This window comes from Penicillium diatomitis (genome assembly GCF_028827545.1).
Source record: "Penicillium diatomitis strain IBT 30728 chromosome Unknown utg000005l_segment0_segment0, whole genome shotgun sequence".
Taxonomy (NCBI): domain Eukaryota; kingdom Fungi; phylum Ascomycota; class Eurotiomycetes; order Eurotiales; family Aspergillaceae; genus Penicillium; species Penicillium diatomitis.
The window spans coordinates 3465265-3484831 of NW_026623177.1; the positions used below are offsets into that span (position 1 = coordinate 3465265).

The 19567-nt window shown below is 50.9% G+C and overlaps 8 protein-coding genes across 8 annotated transcripts; 5 read left to right on the forward strand and 3 right to left on the reverse strand.

Annotated features, from left to right (window-relative positions):
* Positions 1-568: 568 nt before the first annotated feature.
* N7539_005620 (EI24 domain-containing protein) lies at positions 569-1530 on the forward strand (the record flags this gene model as incomplete). Its single annotated transcript, XM_056935222.1, has 3 exons — positions 569-670; positions 753-1333; positions 1398-1530. The coding sequence occupies 3 exons, from the start codon at positions 569-571 to the stop codon at positions 1528-1530; spliced, it is 816 nt and encodes a 271-aa protein (XP_056790416.1).
* An 800-nt stretch (positions 1531-2330) lies between these two features.
* On the forward strand, positions 2331-3080 carry N7539_005621 (uncharacterized protein; the record flags this gene model as incomplete). The annotated part of the gene is made up of 2 exons (XM_056935223.1): positions 2331-2375; positions 2583-3080. The coding sequence occupies 2 exons, from the start codon at positions 2331-2333 to the stop codon at positions 3078-3080; spliced, it is 543 nt and encodes a 180-aa protein (XP_056790417.1).
* A 1183-nt stretch (positions 3081-4263) lies between these two features.
* On the forward strand, positions 4264-5105 carry N7539_005622 (DUF3237 domain-containing protein; the record flags this gene model as incomplete). Its single annotated transcript, XM_056935224.1, has 4 exons — positions 4264-4507; positions 4620-4829; positions 4917-4987; positions 5052-5105. 4 exons carry the CDS (start codon positions 4264-4266, stop codon positions 5103-5105), a joined length of 579 nt encoding a protein of 192 aa, XP_056790418.1.
* A 457-nt stretch (positions 5106-5562) lies between these two features.
* N7539_005623 (translation initiation factor eIF5) lies at positions 5563-6828 on the reverse strand (the record flags this gene model as incomplete). The annotated part of the gene is made up of 1 exon (XM_056935225.1): positions 5563-6828. The coding sequence occupies one exon, from the start codon at positions 6826-6828 to the stop codon at positions 5563-5565; it is 1266 nt and encodes a 421-aa protein (XP_056790419.1).
* A 1105-nt stretch (positions 6829-7933) lies between these two features.
* N7539_005624 (bifunctional hydroxyethylthiazole kinase/thiamine-phosphate diphosphorylase) lies at positions 7934-9863 on the forward strand (the record flags this gene model as incomplete). Its single annotated transcript, XM_056935226.1, has 7 exons — positions 7934-8033; positions 8097-8273; positions 8345-8480; positions 8551-8958; positions 9022-9398; positions 9452-9552; positions 9609-9863. The coding sequence occupies 7 exons, from the start codon at positions 7934-7936 to the stop codon at positions 9861-9863; spliced, it is 1554 nt and encodes a 517-aa protein (XP_056790420.1).
* Positions 9864-11419: 1556 nt separating this feature from the next.
* N7539_005625 (uncharacterized protein) lies at positions 11420-12327 on the forward strand (the record flags this gene model as incomplete). Its single annotated transcript, XM_056935227.1, has 4 exons — positions 11420-11450; positions 11519-11534; positions 11625-11678; positions 11811-12327. The coding sequence occupies 4 exons, from the start codon at positions 11420-11422 to the stop codon at positions 12325-12327; spliced, it is 618 nt and encodes a 205-aa protein (XP_056790421.1).
* A 2241-nt stretch (positions 12328-14568) lies between these two features.
* On the reverse strand, positions 14569-16225 carry N7539_005626 (uncharacterized protein; the record flags this gene model as incomplete). The annotated part of the gene is made up of 4 exons (XM_056935228.1): positions 14569-15538; positions 15595-15744; positions 15795-15954; positions 16021-16225. 4 exons carry the CDS (start codon positions 16223-16225, stop codon positions 14569-14571), a joined length of 1485 nt encoding a protein of 494 aa, XP_056790422.1.
* A 1108-nt stretch (positions 16226-17333) lies between these two features.
* On the reverse strand, positions 17334-18423 carry N7539_005627 (SGNH/GDSL hydrolase family protein; the record flags this gene model as incomplete). The annotated part of the gene is made up of 5 exons (XM_056935229.1): positions 17334-17467; positions 17553-17943; positions 18037-18115; positions 18183-18222; positions 18291-18423. 5 exons carry the CDS (start codon positions 18421-18423, stop codon positions 17334-17336), a joined length of 777 nt encoding a protein of 258 aa, XP_056790423.1.
* Positions 18424-19567: the final 1144 nt, after the last annotated feature.

A 19567-nucleotide genomic window follows, 5' to 3' on the forward strand; every position in this document is an offset into this window, starting at 1 on the left:
TTTTAAATTTTTGGGAAGTCTCACAGCGATCTGGCGGAGAAGCGAGGAAGCCCAAAAACCTCAACATCTCCAAGCGAGCTTCGCGCGGAGCCCCGCCATCCGGCATATTATCGCCAAACGAGCGGAGACTCTCGCTCGCGCTTTGCAAATTCATTTCACAGTGGGACATGGGCTCATCCTTCGGTGTCGCCCTCCACGCCCTGCTACGTGACGATAAGCATTATCCGGTATTGGAGTCAGCCGTGAACTCTGCCTGGCCACTGGACCAGACATGCTGTTTAGGAAGATATGAGTAGATTCGAGCTGATTGTTAACTGAAGTTGTTGAAATGGTAATAAGGTTGAGCACGTGCCATTCTAGAGCTGGCTGCGATTAAGTTCAGTGGCGGCCTGAGGCTCGGGGGCTGCTCTAGAATAGTGACATCATCTCCCGTCACGCCGTCTTTGGAACAAGCCTTGTGCTCAGGAAGTTGAGAACCTGGTCTGAGTACACGCGATTCTTCTCTTCTTATGACTTTTGATCAATCTCAGACACTTCTTGGACTGAATTGCTACTTCCTACCACAGCCATGTCCGACAAACTGAAGAGCATGGCTTCAGCAGAGGCGAACAACGCCCGAGCGGCTTCTCAGGCAGTCCTCAGGTCTGGTGCTTATCTGTATCCCATCAAGGTAAGAGAGGTCGTCGATTGAGTTGGTGGAAGCTCCGCAGCTGGCCCCAGCCTCTTTTCACAAAAACTAACTGTCCACTCAGGGTATTGTGTACTTTGCAACTCACAAGGATCTCTGGGGTCCCTTCATGTCACGTATTGGGCGAACCTTGGGATTAGGGATGGGCGTGACCTCCTTCATGTTCTTCTTCACGTACGTTCCGCAAATGGCCATCATGGCATTCACCAGTGGCCCACTTGCTGCCATTTCCGCCGCTCTAGTCGTGTTGACCGAGAGCGCAACAATCACCAACTTCCTATCGCGCTCATTGTTGGTCGAGGGTGCCCTCGTCGATACCTTTGATGGTACCCTGATGGCTCGTGGCCAAGATACCCTTGTCTCTCAGGGTCGTCAGATCAAGCCACGTTCTGGTGGTGCGGATGCGGTTGCAAGACTAGGCAAAGTCATCTCACGTCCTCTGGCACGATTCACCCCCCAGGCTATTTTCCGCTCCCTGATCTACTTGCCCTTGAATTTGATCCCTGTGGTGGGAACCCTTCTTTACATCGCCTTCCAGGGTAAGCGTGTTGGACCGACTTTGCATGCGAGATACTTCGAGCTCAAAGGCTGGAATGCTCGACAGAGGGAGGAATGGGTTGCCAAACATCATGGGGCATACACTGGGTAGGTGACATCAAGGTCCCTGTGTCCTCGGCTTGGGTCATATACTGATATGGATTTTTGACAGATTGGGCATGGCGGCCTTTGCTTTGGAGATGATCCCATTCGCTTCAATTGCGTTCTCATACACCAATACTGTGGGAGCAGCTCTATGGGCAGCGGACATGGAAAAAGCCTCGAACTCCGTAAAGGATTCATGAATTGGTCGAGTACGGTCCATTGAGACACGGAATCTCGGTCCACCAGCAAGACCATGTTTTACATAATAACATGGGCAAATGCTTTCATTTCTCACCGGCACACGTGCGTTAGACTCGAGCAAGTTATTTAATGCATTTACTCATCGAATCTGGCGTTGGCAGTGGAACTTTCATGGTGGCAATGCTTGAATTCAAAACCACTGGGAGAATCTATTATAAAGGATAAGGTACTATTGAATAGTTTGCATCTCCAATTCCTCTTGGATCCTTCCTAGACAGGTCTAAGATTCACATCTGGCAACCTCCAGTGATGTTGGAGTGCTCAATCGGGCACCAGCCCTAGGTTGAAGCTCTTGTATGACCTCACTGAAATTCGAGTTCAAGACAAGGTAACCCTTTTCCCCGATTGCTTGATTTCCCGTGTCATGATCTACGAGATCCTCGAGCTGACAGAGTAAGAATCCACGAAAACTCTTTTATTGTTGCTTCTCCCTTCTCCTTCTCTCGTCCTTCTCTCGTCCTTCTCTCGTCCTTCTCTCTTCCTTCTCTCTTCCTTCTCTCTTCCTTCTCTCTTCCTTCTCTCTTCCTTCTCTCTTCCTTCTCTCTTCCTTCTCCAGATGGAGATGTGTATCCGCAGGCCGTCAGTTTCCAGCACCCCTGACAAGTGACGTGCCCTGTCATGCAGGTGGCAGACTCCAAGTGCGCAATCACAGCATGTGGTCTTCACGTCAAGCATTTACATGCCGGTCGTTACCTTTGCCGGCGCTCGATAGGCTACCCTTCGACAGGATGTCCTCGAAATGTTCGCTTATGACCCCGCTGCCATCGCCGGAGATCGAGTCTTGGTTCGTCCCTTGCGGAAGATCGCACTATCGTGGAGGTAGAGTGACGTAGTTCACATTCATCCCTCCCTTCTGAGCCAAAGCAAGCTCCAAGTTCGCCTCGCTGGTACCCAAGTGAAAGGTATTCAGCCACAAGCGACACCCTGGCGCGTACATCTGCAGGGCATCTAGCAGACAGGGCGCGATCTGAGGTAAAGCCGTATAGTAAAGATCGGCCAAAGCGGGCAATTCTCGAATCAAATCCGCAAGCGCTTCCCATGGGTCCTCTCTATAGGCGATGGTTTCCGAGAGAATCTCCTTTTCCAGATCCAGTCCGAGACCGGGACGCTTCTCCTTTGCGAGACGAGCCAGATACGGCGTGGTATCTTGCCGCATGACGCCATGAAGACGGACAGTGCTCACTGTGAGCGCGGGGACCGAGTTGACCATGAGACATTTGACGTGGTCGAGAGCGCCTCGATGTGCGAGAATGCGGCGGAGGAATACCGCATTTCTCCAGATGGTACTGTCCCGTTCATCTTCGAGCCAGAGTTTGACCGTCTCGTAGAGGTACGGGGCTATCAGAGCCTGAGACGCTTTGCTGACACGGGCCAAAGACCAAAGACTCCAGGAGGGATGACCGCGCTTGAGGTGCTGGATGACTTGGAGAGTGGCTTGGTGGGGAAGACCATCGAATGGTGTGAGAGGCATCATTTCACTGCGGATTGAGGCCTGCCTCAAGCTTTGATCTACGGGGACAAGCTCTGCGATGGAAATGGCCTTATCGGGCACATACAGTGCTTGTCCAGCCGTCTTTCTTTCTTTGTTCAAATTGGAGCCGAGTGGGGGGGGGGGGGGGATTTTTGCTGACAGAAGTGTCTCCTTTGACTTGCTTACCCTAGTTATTTCCCCGCCCTCACGAAACGAAAAAAGTACGATGATTGCCGATGCCTAATCCCTTCTTCGTCCTCCCGTTGCTGGTCTTGCTAGCGAAGTGCAACAATCACTACATGTACCAAGAAGTATAGCGCTCTAATAGAGCTATGATTTATGAACCCTGCCGATTGTCCTTGAGACAAAGGTGCTCTAACTTGATCAAGGCACGTCCATTTATCAAACGGGAGAAAGACCAAGGAACCTCGTTGACTCGGTCCTTTGTCTATTCATGTCATAAGCCCCTCCAGACGGTGGGTATCTCGCCTTTGTCCATCTGGACCACTCGCCAGGTATGCGACTCGACTGATTCAAAGGTATGTCCGAGCGGGAAGATTCGAGAAATCAGTAAAGTGACAGTGATGTCTAGTGTCACATGTAAACTTTCTTTGCCGACGAAGCCACCCCGGAGACAGCCTGAATACTATGATCTTGCCTGGAATAATAGAAAAGTACCCTATTCACTCTTTGTCATCCAAGCACTGGATAGCATGTATGCAGATCTCAAGTGCCGCAAGATCATCCGCGACCGAGGCTGACGCAGATACTGTGTACGGTTGAATCGAGAGGAAGAAGTATAAGAGGCAAGCTGTCCAGAGCAGCAACGGCAGATGCCCACGCTTCATTTCCCGAGTCTCGTCCAAGCTGGATGCAGCCCACCTCCACTGGAGGCAGCGCAGTGATGATCCTAGTATACTAGTATAGTAGTAGACGTATTGAACTCCACCTTGACTCAGAACATAAGGTACTCCGGTGATGATATCAGGCACAATTACACCATCTAGTGCGGGGTGCATCTCAAACTGGAAGTTTCGCGGGGGATCGTCGTGTCTGGAGTAGATGCTAGGTCCGTGTTGAACCACTATTAAAGAGATCGAGGGCACTATAGGTAGAATTTATCGCCCGAGAAGTCGCTTGTCAGTATCTCCATCTCAGTGATTGAAAGCTTCAAGACGGCCGGCGAAAGCGAGATCCCAACATGATCGCATCCAACCCCTTTGGGAGTGGGGTCTTCTCCCTGTTTCGATATCTTGTGCTCGGTCTATTGATTCAGACAGCTGCGGCGACTCACCACGCATCACCCAAGCCACCTAAATTGTCGTTCCTCTATACACTCTTCGCAGAATGTAAATCAGACCTGATGCACGCCGGCACTGGGCCTCATGGCATCCGAGCCGCTATCCCCATCGTCGGAGGAAATTTCAGTGGTCCTCATCTGTCAGGTAAGATGGAACCTGAACTTCCCACAGGATCGCAAAGAGTGCATCGTCACTCTTTCCCTCTCTTTTCCACCCCTGATAATGTACTCCACGGCTGACAATCTCGTCGGCACAGGCAAAGTCCTCAACGTCGGCGCAGACTGGGGGCTGACCGATCCTCGTACAAAGATCTTCTCTGCCGACACTCGGTATAATCTTCGCACCGACGACGGGGCCGACATCTTTGTGCAGACGTCGGGTCCCCAGGTCCCGGATGGTCATCTTCACTTGCGCATGGTTTTTGAAACGGCTAGTCCAAGGTACTACTGGCTGAACAATATTGTTGGTAAGAGGAGTCGTCCTGACAGATTGAGAATCGGGATGTGAGAGACCACAGCCTGGATTCATCGAGAAACTGACGATGTTATTGCAGCCATTGGAGTGCTGACGACTGGGCTGCCCAGTACGGGGGACTTTAATCTTTTGCGAATTGACGGGTGGCACGTAAGTGGAGATTGAAAAGCATGATGAATGTACAACGCTTTGGCTGACACGCCCGTTACTGTAGCTCGCGGGCGACTGGGATTCTACTCAGTTTGTCAACAGCAGCGTGCCCGTTTAAGAGTCGAGCTTGCATCAAGCCGATCGCGGCAACCCAATCTCTGTGCCGGCTGGTCAATTCATGCGGTAGCACAGACGCTACTACCTCGGTTTCTCTGGTTAGATGAATCGAGGCAAATTTGAACAGGTCAAAAGCTGAGCTGTTATGCCATGTTTATGTGGCTTTGTTATGAATGATACAACTATCTCCATGCCTTGACAAGCAATGTAGATCATCGTGCGACTACACCAAAAGGAGGATAAAAGGCAATGAGAGTGGCGATTATTCAACTAAGTCAAGCTAGAACAACTGGAAAACAAGTTTCCTGAGAAATCAATCACCTGGAGAACAGGGAGCTGGCAAAGTTCCAAGGGCAAATGCAACACACGATAGAACTTGAGCTTCCAGGAAGTCGATCCGACGCAAAGTTGCGTGGGCGCTTGATCAATAAAACGAGCAAGAAGAAAGAGAGCCTGATCTACTCCTCATCACTTTCCTCATCCTCGTCATCACTCTCAGCAGTCTCGAGCCACTCCAAGAAGGGCTGGGCCGCCTTCCGAATCTTCTTGCTGGTAGAGATATCGACGTACTTCTTGCTAGCCTTAGCGCCCCAAGCCTTTAGAGTTTCCTCGGAAACCAGGTCGTTCTGGTAGTAAGCCAGCAGGATGGCGGGCACCTGGGAAATCAGAGCAGGACGATCCTGACCGACAAACCGCTCAGTACCACCAAGGAAGGCCTTCTCGTGGCGCTCAGAGGTGATCATCTTGGCCAAGAGGGCAGCGCGATCCTCAACCTGCTTGGCGATGTTGTCGTCAAAGATGCTCTGGGCGAGCACGGCCACGGTCTTGTGCTTGGTCTCAATGCCGAAGTCCTTGGCCTTCTTGTAGATGTCAATGTCGCTGACCTTGGTGACACCACCCTTCTCCTCGGCGGTTTCGACGATCCAGCTACCAAGCTGCTCGTACGAAGAGGGTCCATCAGCCTCCTCGTCATCATCTTCAAGCACGAGGGAGCGCTTCAGATCAGAGGGCAGATCCTTGGCACGAGCCTTGACAGCTTCCTCGGAGACGTCAAAAGCCCAGTCGTCGTCCTTGATCTCTTTTTCAACCTCAATGGTCTCAGCCTCGGCCTTGATGCGACGGGTGAGTTCATCATCGCTACCAGCATCCTCAGCGTCACCGTTGGAGGAACCATTCTCAGAGTTGTTACTGTCGCCGGGGCTAGCGTCCTGATCGCCGTTGGCAGCGGATTTCTCCCGCTTCTGCTCACGGCGGGCCTTCTTGTCCTTTTTCTCTTTCTTGCCACCCTTGGGATTGTTGCGAACAATGAAGGTGCTAAGCTTCAGGCGAGGATCAACGTCAGTGCGCTGGCCGCAAGCCTTGCAGTCCAGAGTGATCTTTTCATCCTTGATAATGACATCAGTCTCCGGGTTCTTGCACTTCTTGCAGAGAACAAACTTGGAGATGAAGCCATCAAGGTAGTCCTGGAGCTTGGACGCGTCGTGAGCACCGTTGATGATCCAACGGTCGTCAGAAGGCTTGGCGTTGGCCTGAGCACCCAGCTCGAAACCGAAGTACTTGATCACGTACGAAGGGGGACGGCTGAGCGAGTGGGCAACCGACGGAAGGTTGACAACGACGGTTTTGATACCGTTGCCCTTGCCTTCGATCTTGGATTGAATCTTCTCCATCTTGTAGCGGTAGAAGGGATCGGTAACATCCCGGCGAATATTGACGGTAGCCATGATGACGGTGGAGATTGGTTATTTGGACGACGTTTCACGAGAAGGAATTACTGTGCTGACGAAAAGGAATTTTGACGGGATTTTGGTCGGCGAAACAAGACATGCGTGTCAAGTTAGGAAGTTTTGTGGACAAGAGTTGGGTCTTGATATGATCGCAATGTTGATGATGACGTGAAAAGTCACAATGGCGAGGGGCAATCCAGAGATGATGTTTCAACCACAGGATCTGAGGTGTATGCTACAAGGTTTCGGCGCGCGAAACGTTTGCAGCTTGAGCGGCAGGTGGTGTTCGAAATGATGCACGGAGGACGGATACATGAACAAGTTGGCGAGAACCTGACTTGGCGGGTTGCGCGTGGAAAAGGGAGAACGACTCGAGGTGTTCTTTGTCAAGAGAGCACCAAGTTAGCTAAGACTCGCGGAGGACACTCCTGTCGGAGAGAGCAGGTCACACGTACCAGAACTTTGATGGTATGCGAGCGAGAACTGTGCAAAACAGCCGACGCGTATGAGATGAGGCTTCACAGTTGAACCTGGATGCCAAAACGGATGATGTTGTTGAAGAAGATGGGAAGAGGAGAGGCCGGGTAAGGTTGGGAGGGCAAGAAAAAGGAAAAGAGGATTTTCGGCGGGTCTTGCTTACATCATCCAGCACGTGTGCGGGCCAGTGACAAAATACGGACTCGAGCGGTGGTCCGAACTTGGTCGATTTCCGTGGAGAGTGACACCTCCGAGCTATCTCCGGGGTCCTTAGACACCTGGACTAGACATCCTCTAGCTGGGGAATTACTGGAGACCAGCAGCTTTACATGCGGTCGTTTAGCCATATGTCTGGATAGGAACCAGTTCATGTTGCAATTTCATGGCACAGCCTGCGCTTGTTTATTATTCAGTGGAGAAAAGGCTACCAGTAATCGCCCCACCATAACCCCAACCGCGGCGTGAACTTACATGGTCCTGGATCGAACGTCAATTCTACCAGTTCCGAGCTCTGCTTTTTAAGTTGCCAATTGCAATAAAAGTTTTCCTCAACTTTTGACTTACGAGGGTCTTTTATGGTGGCGGAGTCCTTGCACAATAAAGCCCAATCTCGCACATCTTCATCATGTCTTTCGACCTTTCATTATATTTGGTCACAGATTCGACCCCAGCTATCCTGAAGGGTCGGGATCTTTGCACGGTTGTGGAAGAAGCCATCAAGGGCGGTATGACAGAACAACCTTGGAGTACCTCAACGTATGGTGCAGTACACTGACAATCGTGGTCAGGTGTCACGATCGTGCAGTACCGGGACAAAACCAGCGATACTGGTGATCTCATCGCAATGGCTGGCAAACTCCACCAAGTAACCAAGAAGTATGGCGTACCCCTGTTGATCAACGATCGTGTCGATGTAGCTCTTGCCATCGGTGCAGAGGGTGTTCATTTGGGCCAGGATGATATGAGTCAGTATTCAGAATCGATTCCCGAAGTGATCACGAATCCACAGAGGTACTGACAGACATGTCATTTCCAGATTTTGCAGCGGCTAAGAAGCTTCTGCCCGAAGGTTCTATCATTGGAATCAGTACATCCACCGTGCAAGAGGCTCAGAAAGCTATCTCTGATGGAGCAGACTACCTGGGCATTGGAACCATGTTTGCCACTCCAACGTAAGCAAACGACGGCGGAAAAGCCGCCAACAAAGGATATTGAGGAAGCGCCGTTAACCGAGGGTCCTAGCAAAACGAACACCAAGTCTATTCTCGGTACTGCGGGAACGCAAGATCTACTGAAGGCAATCGGTGACTCCTCTGTGGCCACGGTTGCAATTGGAGGAATCAACCACTCCAACGTGCAGCGGGTGCTCTATCAATCCCGATGTGATGCAAAGGGCCTCGATGGCGTGGCCATTGTTAGCGCCATCGTTGGAGCTGAGAGTCCCAAGGAATCAGCTGCAGAGTTTGCGCGCTTGATCAAGGACGCACCTGTTTTCGCCTTAACCCCCACACCCTCTCGTGCCAACGAGATCGAAAGCTTGACACGAGAGGTACCAGCGATTGTCCGGAAGATGACCGAGGCACATCCATTGGTCCACAACATGATCAACTTTGTCGTGGCCAATTTTGTAGCAAATGTGGCGCTCTCCATGTACGTTCGCGTGTTCCAGCCGAAGACCTGGGTGGTGGGGAGATTTATGCTAATGAATTTCAGTGGTGCATCGCCAATCATGGCGCCACACGGTGAAGAGGCCAAGGACTTGTGCCAATTTGACGGAGCGTTGCTCATAAATATGGGCACCCTGACCAGTGAAAGTGTGTCAAATTACCAGAAGGCTATCCAGGCTTATAACAGCCGAGGCAACCCCGTAATCTATGATCCAGTTGGCGCAGCTGCTACGGAGATTCGTCGAAACGCCGTCTCCACTCTTATGGCCGGTGGCTACTTCGATTTGATCAAAGGCAACGAAGGTGAAATCCGTCAGGTATGGGGAAGTGGTGCTGTTCAACAGCGCGGTGTAGACAGTGGACCCAGCACCTTGGATGAACAGCAAAAAGCGAAACTGGCTCGCGATCTGGCTCGCCGAGAGCGTAAGCAGAAATTCTTGACAATACCTTTTGAGGCAGTATCTGACATTCAACAGGCAACGTCGTCCTCCTAACCGGTGTTACCGACTATCTCAGCGATGGCGAGCGAGTGATTGCCGTTGACAATGGCCACCCATACCTCGGCCAAGTGACAGGAGTAGGTGACGTCGCCTGAAATGTCCCGAATTACTTGCTGACTGTCCTCTTTCACAGACTGGATGCGCCATCGGCTCTGTTTCAGGGTGCTTCCTAGCTGCTCATCGCTCTGATAAGCTTCTAGCCGTCCTGTCCGGTCTCTTGATGTTTGAAATCGCCGCCGAGAATGCCGCCGCCAGGGACTTTGTCCGCGGACCGGGCAGTTTTGTGCCTGCTTTCTTGGATGAACTATACGCGATTCGAACAGCTGCATTCAAGAGTCAGGACGGTTGGATCTCTGGCCGTGCCAAGTTGCGCGAGGTGAAGTTGTAGACTTTGCCGTCAAGCGATCTTCACCTCTTTCCCGGGACATGGGTGTGTTGAAGGAAGTCCGAATTAGGATCTTTCTCCAGAAACCTCCTGCTACTCTGCCCGGGATACTATTGACACTCACAGTTACAAAAGTGCAAACTTGCTGCCCAGTCTGTGATCTGGTGAAATCGGGAGCCGATGCCACGGAAATTACACTTCACTCATTGCCTCTCGAGCATATAAAGTGGGCTCTTTGAGTGCCAACAATGTGCATTGTGGAAAGAATATATGACACGGAGACCCCATCGTACACAGATACTTACTCATATAAGCACACCGGTTGCTGCGACTGGTCATCAAATTCTTTGACTTTTCTAGCAAATATCCTAACAAATATACCGTCCACAGAATTCTGTCGTCCCTGTCATTGCTTGAAATGTTCCATCTTGTCCTCAAAACACGCCATGTGATTCCGTATGTGCTTTAGGGTTCTTGCCTTGCGTCTTCGTACCTACTTGGGGAATAGCGAGCATACCTCCCTGAACAACTTTCTACTTGACTCACACCACAAACAGCAGACAACTCCGACACGTGAACACACCGAACATTAATTCACTGCCGCATGCTTTGCACGATCGCTTGGGTTTCCTTCTTCTCAATTCTCATCAAGCTTCCGTGAGGATCCCAACTTGAACTCTCATAAAGCAAAGATCTTACACCAGGGTCTGCTCGTTCTTGGCTCACACTCATTCCGCCGCCCCGCCTATCCAACATGCAGAATCAACAAGGACTCAGACTACACACCACGCCTTCTCAGGGCATCAGTGACTTATCTGCTTCTATATTCGGTGATGGCCCACCGTGCGAGGCTGGAATAACACCCATTCTTGGGAATGTGGCTTGGTAAGAAGCAGGGTCTCTCGAGGTATCCTGAAGAAAGCTCCCTCATAGAAGCGATGTATCGGGTAACTTTACTCCACGCGAGTGGGCTATAGTTCAATCAAATATGTGGCATTTGAACTGATAGAGGGTGACCTGCCGCTTCTCCGCAGTGAGAGCAATCCGATCCTTTCCATTAGACTATTGATATCGATTTCTGAGTTCGCGTACGATGCACTTCTAGCCGCCCCGAACTTGTACATAGCTGGTCGGTTTTCTGGGTAGAGCGCGCATGATCGTGAATAGCAATACCTCCGTAGATTATTTCGAAACGGGCTGGGACTCGTAAGTTCAAGGTAGATTTCTGGTTCCCTTTGAGGAACTGTGTTTGAAGATAGGAATCAGGTGATTCTTAGAGAGCTCATCAAAAACTGTGGAGTTCAAGCTCAATGTGTACTGGCCCTCCAAATAAATCTGTACCGATGAATTGTGTGGATCGCTCGCTTGCCTTGATTGACCTTCAGAATGAGTGTGCAGAGTCGATATACTTGATTCGGCAAGACTCCGGGCATCGATTTCCGATGTTCCCCGCATCTCCGAATTTCCCCACCCGGTCCTTCAACATCGACCGAATTCAACTTGACTTTGACAACACCAGTGCAATCTATCTCCAAGAACTTCTTCTTTTCGCATCAATCATGTCTGTTGTCTCACGTGCTAAGCGTATCAGTAAGTGATTTTGCCAGCACATCGATCGATCGACGGGCTCGAAACTAACACCACCCTGCAACTCATAGGGAACCCCGCATTGTTGTAGGTTGCATGCTACGACTGATGCAGTCTCACTTCCTGATGCCCCTGTTCATCATAAGCTGATGATCTAACCACCGCTTTCGGAAATAGTGTGTGCGATATTCAGGACAAATTTCGCAATGCAATCTATGAGTTCCCGAAAATGTAAGCGTATCAACACAGACGGAACTGCAGACTCAACATTGTCGCCGGCTATCAATCTTATACACCTTCCCCAGGCTTTACACGAAACACTCGAATACAGAATTGAATTGACATCTCCATCTCTATATCCAGGGTTCAAACAACCGACAAACTAGTCCGCGCCGCGAAAATCCTGTCCATTCCAACCTACATCTCGACCCAATCCCGGGCCAAACTCGGCCCAACCGTTCCCGAACTGTCCTCCAACCTCACGGGTCCCCATATCCGCGCCGACTTCGACAAAACCCTCTTCTCAATGATCACCCCCGAGATTGCCAAACAATTACCCGTCAAAGCTCAGGATCCACTGGATGTCATTCTGGTCGGGATCGAGACTCATATCTGCGTCACCCAGACTACCCTTGACTTGCTAGAGAGGGGCCATCGAGTGTATGTGGTCGTGGATGGGGTGAGCAGCATCAATGCAGAGGAGAGGGGCATTGCGTTGGCAAGACTGAGGGACGCTGGAGCGACGATGACGACGAGTGAGAGTGTCTTGTTCGAGATTTTGGGCGATGCGGGACATGAGGCGTTTAAAGAGATCAGTGGGCTGGTCAAGGAGACTAAAGCGGAGACCAAAGGTGCGTTGGAGGCATTTTCGAAGATTTGAGACTTTGGCGTCTCTTTGGTTCTGTTATCCCCTCGTTGGGTCGCAATTACAGCTGTGGACGGAGATAGGCTCCTTATACAAGTGATGATGCCCGTACCAATTCGTATAGGATAAGGAAAGAAAGTTCCTATCGCAGGATCATCGAAGAGAGAAGATTGTATGACGTCCAACATTTCCAGTGAATGATTTTTACACCATTTGTCCGGTAACTGTGAGGACTCTACCATGTGTCCGCGGCTTGTCACCGGGCACATCCCTTTCACGAACCTGGTAGTTATGAGTTCTATGAAATACTCTAGACGAACAGACAAAAGCTGTTTCGCCTTGTGCGCGTTCTTCCTTCCAAACCCACTCCTAATAGTGACCTCAGCCGGGCCACCAATGCCTTCCGTATGCATCTCAGCTTCAATAACGCTGCCGCCGAACAGAATCGTTGCCTTGCGCTCGAGCTTTGCAGAGGTGGAATTTCCAGCGTGGTAATTCTCTGTACCTCCTGGAATCCTCTGGATCACCCAGTCATCTTTGAGGCAGCATAACTGTCTCGTGGAGAAGCGGATTTCTCATTTCAAGACCCTTCCCAATATGACTTGACTGGACCGTCGTTAAATAATCCAGAGTCAAGACAGTTCCAGTTGACTACCGCTTCAAAAGCAGCTTGGATCGCATTTGGACTCTTGGTGCGCACGTCTCGCACAAGCTGCAACAATCACTGACCGTGGACGTTCTCGATCAATTACGACATGGCGTAGTGGGCCAGGAAAGTATTTCTTTGGCTAGCTGACGAAAATCTGACCGCTAAGCTTGGTACATTGGGTCTTGCGACGGTCGTTGGAGCAGGCGCATACGAGACCATGCGGTGTGGCCCCCATATACCCTTTTGATGACCTTGGTCATTTACTGACTTGACTGGATCAACTTCTATGGACCCGGCTGCGGCATACCTAGCGGTCACTTTCCAGGCACTAGCTCGGTTGGAAATCATCCAAAACTGACCTTGGCTATGTTTATAGACGTTGCGCCCGAGATCTTCGAAAAAGATTCCCGACGTCCTTAATGTTGGCTAAACCCAAGGGGTGGCAAGAGCGACAAAGAATTGATACCAAGCTCTGCTGAGAGCTTAGAAAACTCGGCCTCAAGAGAGCTGGCTACAGAGGCTTCAACAAGGACGAATTCTTTCCGTCAGCCTAACGGCACAAGCATTCAGACCTGGCAGCATGCATGACGTGCTCTGTCTGCGAAGCCGGGAAGGATCCAGTGTGTGAAGAGGTGCCAGCAACTTGAATGTCAGAAGCTCTCCCTAATCCAGCGCAAACGACTACAAGAGGCGTCTACGAAAGACTCCTACCCAAGATTGAAAATCCCATTTGATCCGGAGGAATCAGGAGACTACCTCATGAAGTTCAGCCAGTATATAGACGAAATTGCGGCACAGCACAATCCTTGCTAATTTGAGATGGAAGCTTCTGGGCCTTGGTCTTGTTTGCAGTGTCTTGCCCTTATGCCGATAGCCATAAAATTAAGAACCGGCAACATTATGCTGCTACTACAACTGCGGCGTGCATGAAAGAGGCGTTGAAGGAATGCATGTAGGACAAGAATTATGTTGGTCTAAGTTTGACCTTCCTCTGCCATTGCATCGACCTGCTTCAAACAATCAAGTAGACAGTATTCTCCGTCTCCACGCTCTTCTTCCCATCAGAGATGACAATGACTAGCCCCTCGATCAAGCGTGCTGACGTTGTTCCTCTTGACGGAACTTACTCAGGTATCATGTTCCGGCTGGCAAAGGTTCAGGGTCTTGGTCTTGTCTAGCTCCAGATTGCCAGGTTTCACTGCAACCCCAGTATCGGGTCAGCTTTGTATTGATTGGACTGACTTTTCGCGACCGGGCATGTATCATTCCTTGTATGAACCAAGAAGCCATCGTAGAACACCAAATCAAAAGCTAGACTAACTGACGTTCCATGAAAATCCACCAAAGCCGTCAGATCCTAGCGCCCGCTCGAACTTATGGAAAGCAAGAAAATTCCCGATTGAAGCGAAAAGAGACAACGAAGAAAAACATGCGAACCAATGAGAGAAGTCTGGTTGTCTAGCTAGAGGTAAGAAGCTTGAAGAAAACAGTAAGAAAAGGGAGAAATCGCTTGCTAAGGCCAAATGAGCAGGGGCAGGCAAAAGGACGAAGAAAAAAAAAGGCATGGCTGGCCGTCTGATCAATGAAACGATCAATTCGCCGGTGTATCAACCTGTCGGTTTGTAAGAGTTGAGCCATGGGAAAGCCGTGGCGTCGCCAGCAGGATTTTTAGAGGGCATTTTGGCAGAACCGTCGCCGACTGGACGCGCTGTCCATGGCGAATTCTCCAAATGAGGAGCCTCTCCCGCTTGACTCGAAGGTGTCATGACACCAGAGCTGACACGGGTCATAGACTTCATGGGTTTCAGGACGGTCATAGGTCTAGCTTTGGGTTTGCTTCCGTTACTGGGCTCAGACCTTGGCCCTCGGCGCCACGACGCCTGTACATTTGAGGCCTCTGTTTTTGGCTCCGTCGCGTTGGGGCCAGGCATATCAGTCACCTCCCCAGAGTCAGTAGGATTAAGCGCTAGAACAGGTCTTTTCGCATCAGCTTCTCCCACCGAGGCACGTATAGAGGCAGGAGCGGAGACAGGGTACTTGAACCCAGGCGAGCCTTGTCCTATGATGCCGACGGAGCTTTGTCGACGAGTCAGGGACTTCTGTGGGTACTCGGGGTTGGTGGTGTCGGGAGCGGTGCGCAGAAGCTTGAAGACCCAGTCTTTTTCAGGGCGCACAAGAGGCACTGAGATGCGACTTCGATTCTCATCAACCAGCGTCATCTTATCCTGAGAGAACATGATATCCGCGTTGTGGCAACGCAGCACGTCAATACCTAGTATGATCTGGATAGACTCATCTCCGGAATGAGTATCGTGCACTAGAAAGTGTACTGTCAGGGATGGAACCTGAGGGTTGGGACTACTTGAACCAGATGACGATGCGTGCACGCTCGCCTCAGGCAGCCACATGTTCAATTTGATCGAGGAACGGCCATCGCCATCGCGAAAGACCTGGTCCTCCAACGAGAGCTTATGAATCAAGCTCGAGCCCAGCGACGAGACAAAAGACCCCGAGCAGACCGCAGCATATAACAGAGTCTCGTTGGTAAAGTTCATGGTTAGCCAACAACGAATGACGCTTGGTACGGGTCCGAGCAGAAAGAGACCCGGGGGGGGGTGTCAATGGCGAAACACTTAGAGAGGAGTCCATCATGCGACTGCTCGTATCGAGGCGCAGACTGTTGCTCCTCGTAGATTGCATCGACAGCCCCGAAGTGCTGATTCGGCCATCCGATCGACAAGACGAGGATCGCTCGGTCATAGGGAGACCTCCCAATGTTCTTCCTGGGCGAATCTGAGACTCATGACTAGAACGGCTGGTTTGCTCATTGTACCCATGAATTGCGCTCTCGTCGAATCGAACACTATTGGCTCGTGAGGCGCCTCTTCGGGGCTCATATTCCACATCGACACCGGACATTACGGCATTCACTGCAGCCGAGGGTCCCTGCTCGAAGCCTTTGAATGGTTCCGCTTGAGGATTGAAAGAAGAAACTGAGATAAGAAGGTTAGTGAGAGCTCTAGTTCAATTTTTTGCCGGTCTGTTGGTTCCAAGAGTACCTGAGGATATGGGGCCGCTCGCAGCCGAGTGGAGGGGCGATAGAGAAGAAGCCCAGACATTTTTTAGCCGAGTATGCTCTTCGCGGTCTCTTTCAAGCCTAGCAATCCGCTCGCTTTGTTCAAATTGACGAACATGCAGTCCTTTCAGCTCGTTGAACACTCGCCATAAGTCATCTCGGGTGGCAAACGGATACTGGGCGTCCATTGCCGGACTCGTGATCAAGACAACGAATCTAGAGCAGACGAGAAGGGAAGCCCGTCAAACCCGTGTTGACTGCACAATGACCGTTTTCAGGATCGATTGTGACCGGATTATTCGGGAATTCGCGGTTCGCAGATCTGAGTTTGTTCAAAAGCTCCTGTATGTATCCTGCGCGTGCTTCACGCCAAACTTGTGTCTTTCCCTGACGCCCTCCCCCCGCCGTTCGCCACCTCTCGCCGTCACAACTCACTGGAACTGACGGCCCACCGGGCCGCCGACGATGTCTTGTTCGCTAGTCCGAATCAACGAACTGAAAGCTTGACGGAAAACAGCTTTGAAATCTTTGGGGTTTGGCAGTTGGGCGAGAGGAACAACGGCAGGGACAGGAGGTAAAAAGCCCGGAATTTCAAAATTGTGAAGATTTTTGCAGCAGACTCGGGTTTGTGATGGCTCAGAGAACGGTATGAGCACAAAAGATGGCAAAGGTCTGTTTGTGAACGAGACGGTGTTCAACGACGAGAACCCGGGTAAAGGCAGACTGTAAAGGGCGATTTCGACTTTGGTCCCCGGCAATCGGCTGTGTCGACAGCGAAGGGGTTCAACGGACGCAATACGAGTCTCGAAGAGCTGAACACGGACAGGTAAAAGTACGAGGTAGGCGCGATTCCGAGTCAAAGGCAGTGAAGATCCTTGATTCGAAAAGAGAATTCGAGAGAGCTCTTAATCAGCAACCAGTCGTCATTGGGGGATGTGAGAGGGGAAGCTTGCCCGATGGAGGCAGCGTCATGCACGAGGGGAAGAGGGCGGTCAAATCCACTCTTCGGTCCGCAGCACGATCCACTCGACAAAGTTCCTAACTAAACAGTGCTTCACGGGTTGGATAAGCTAGTCTTCTACATCTTTGCCCGTATTGGAACACGCCGTCAGTCGCGAAAAAATGACTTGACTTGCTATCATGAAAGCACATGTTGACTTGATCACTCGGCACATGTTAGCTTTCAAATAGTACACCTTCTGTTTTGTCTATTCTCAAGTAATCTTATCGATAAGTACAAGGAGTGTGGGTCAGAGCTGCGAAGGCCCTTTCCGTTGCATCACACTTTCGAGCGCATCAGCGGGGAGCTTCACCCCAGGCGGGGAAGAGCATGGGGAGAGCATCCGAGTCCTGGTCAGGATAGTGAGCGCGAATGGTCTTGCGGACCTCGTCATAAACGAGGCGATAACCGGCAGCCGTCAGATGCAGACCTGGTTGATTCCATCAATGATCAGCATGTGTTTTTGATTCATGATACGGACGGTAAGAGATGTGACTTGAGACGTCTTCACTTACCATCTGTGAAAAGACTACCAAATTTGCTGTTCATGGGAGTATCGCGCGAGCCGATCAGAGCTTGCCCTTCTTGCCATCCGACTGCCGCCATAAACGCAGTCCATATATCGGCCACGGGGATCTTGAGTGAAGCTCCCACCTCCTTGGCAGCTTCCGCATATTCCTTTGCCCGCTGCGCAGTCCGACTGGGATAAACTGTATCTTTGGATTTGTCAAAGCCCTCCAATTGATACTCGTCTACCGGTGGAGGTGTGATGATGACGAGCCGGGGATTCTGGGCGCGAGTGGCAGGGTGTTGAATGATATTTTGCAGGTTCTCCTTGTAGATTTCAAGAGGAACATGCTGCACATGACTCGGCACACAAGCGTCATTGGCGCCGAAGAATACGGTCTAGGCTTGTTACCTTGTCTTCCTTCTTCTCTCTGCATGTATTGTATTGCAATTGACCAGCAGATCAACGGAACGTGGGCTGAGCGAACCTACCATGAGCCGGACTTTGGCAACATCTGGCGATGGCACAATCTCATGAACTATTTTGATGGCGTGCGCCGTGGTATAGCCTCTGATGGTTGTCATAAAAGTCAATCGATGTCTTTTTCAGCGGCATGACAACGGCTCTTCCCACTTACCCAAACCCGCGATTGACCACATCCAACTTGCGGCGATACGCTGATGCGGGGAGGAGACGCGTCAATTGTTTGAGTTCCTTCCACTCGAGCGTTTTGTTCTATTCGTACCATCTGAAAGGGCAGCGCCATATCCAAATCCAAGGCCTTGGTCCCAGGACATTTCCGTGATTGAGTCTCCGAAGAGAATGATCTGGTCATAGGACCGGTTGACATCCTTCGCCTGAGCGTCGGTGGCTGACATTTTGCGAACCCGACGTGCTGATCTCGTCGGTGGTTTCAGAGAATGGCTAAAGCGGACTGCTGCAAGCGGCAGACTTCTGAGCGATGGTGATAGAGAATGCTTCAACGAATTTTGTGAGGAATAATGGCGGGGTTGAATGTCTACGTCGGGCAGTTGAAGCTCCGTGACAAAAAGGAAGCAGGTGGGGTAGCAGCGGCGATGAGCTTATCGCCGGACACGGTTGTTTATTGTTTCTCCACCAATTGTAACCCTGACTCGGCTATGTGGACTTAGACATGTCCGACAATTCGAACAAACCGCGGCTAAAAAGAGTCCTACCATTCGCGAGGTTCTGGGGGATCGAATCATTGGCATCGTTTATGTTGTTTTCTGGATGATTCATCATGGGGATGCATTCGTTGTGTGCCATTTGTTGGGTACTGTCCAGTGTCCACGGACGAGCAATGGCGGGACGTTGACCCAGGTACCGTTCTTTCCTGCTTGTTGAGCTGGCCACAGGAAAGTTTGACGAGCATGAAGACAAATTGATCGCGCTGAAATCATTCAACACGCGCGAGATATAATCGACACCATCGTTGTAAAGGACATTCTCATTTCCATCAACGTGTATCCCTGCGGGTATCGGAGAGTGGGGCGAGAGTGCAAGCCTTGAAGCCACACGCGGCAGAGCACAGGAGAATTACTGTTGATGCAAGTGGTATGGGTGGTGTCAGGAAAGACCGAGTTGGAAGGCGAGCCAGATATTAAATATCTGACCCTGCTGGGCCCCTTTGTAGACATTGATCGTGGTGCGATTCATACGGACCATTGACCATTGTAAACGTAGAGCGTCAGACAACTACGAGATCCATATTTCACATACAGCTGAACTGCTCATCGTGCGCTTCGCTGTCGAGTTGCCTCGATCGAGTATGTCTTCTCTTCATGATCATCTTCACCAATTGCCAGGCGAGGAAAAGTTCTGCCTCGGATTTGCGCGGCAAAACCACCTACGCATGCAGTCCTTCAAAGTGGGAAACGAATGATGTGTGTAACTGTGTGTCCTTGGGTGCAGCCTCTGCGCCTTCTGATCGCTCAGTACAGTAGGTGCCAATGTGGAGCCAGCAGGATTGTAGATCTCCACCAAGGATGCACCTCAAATGGC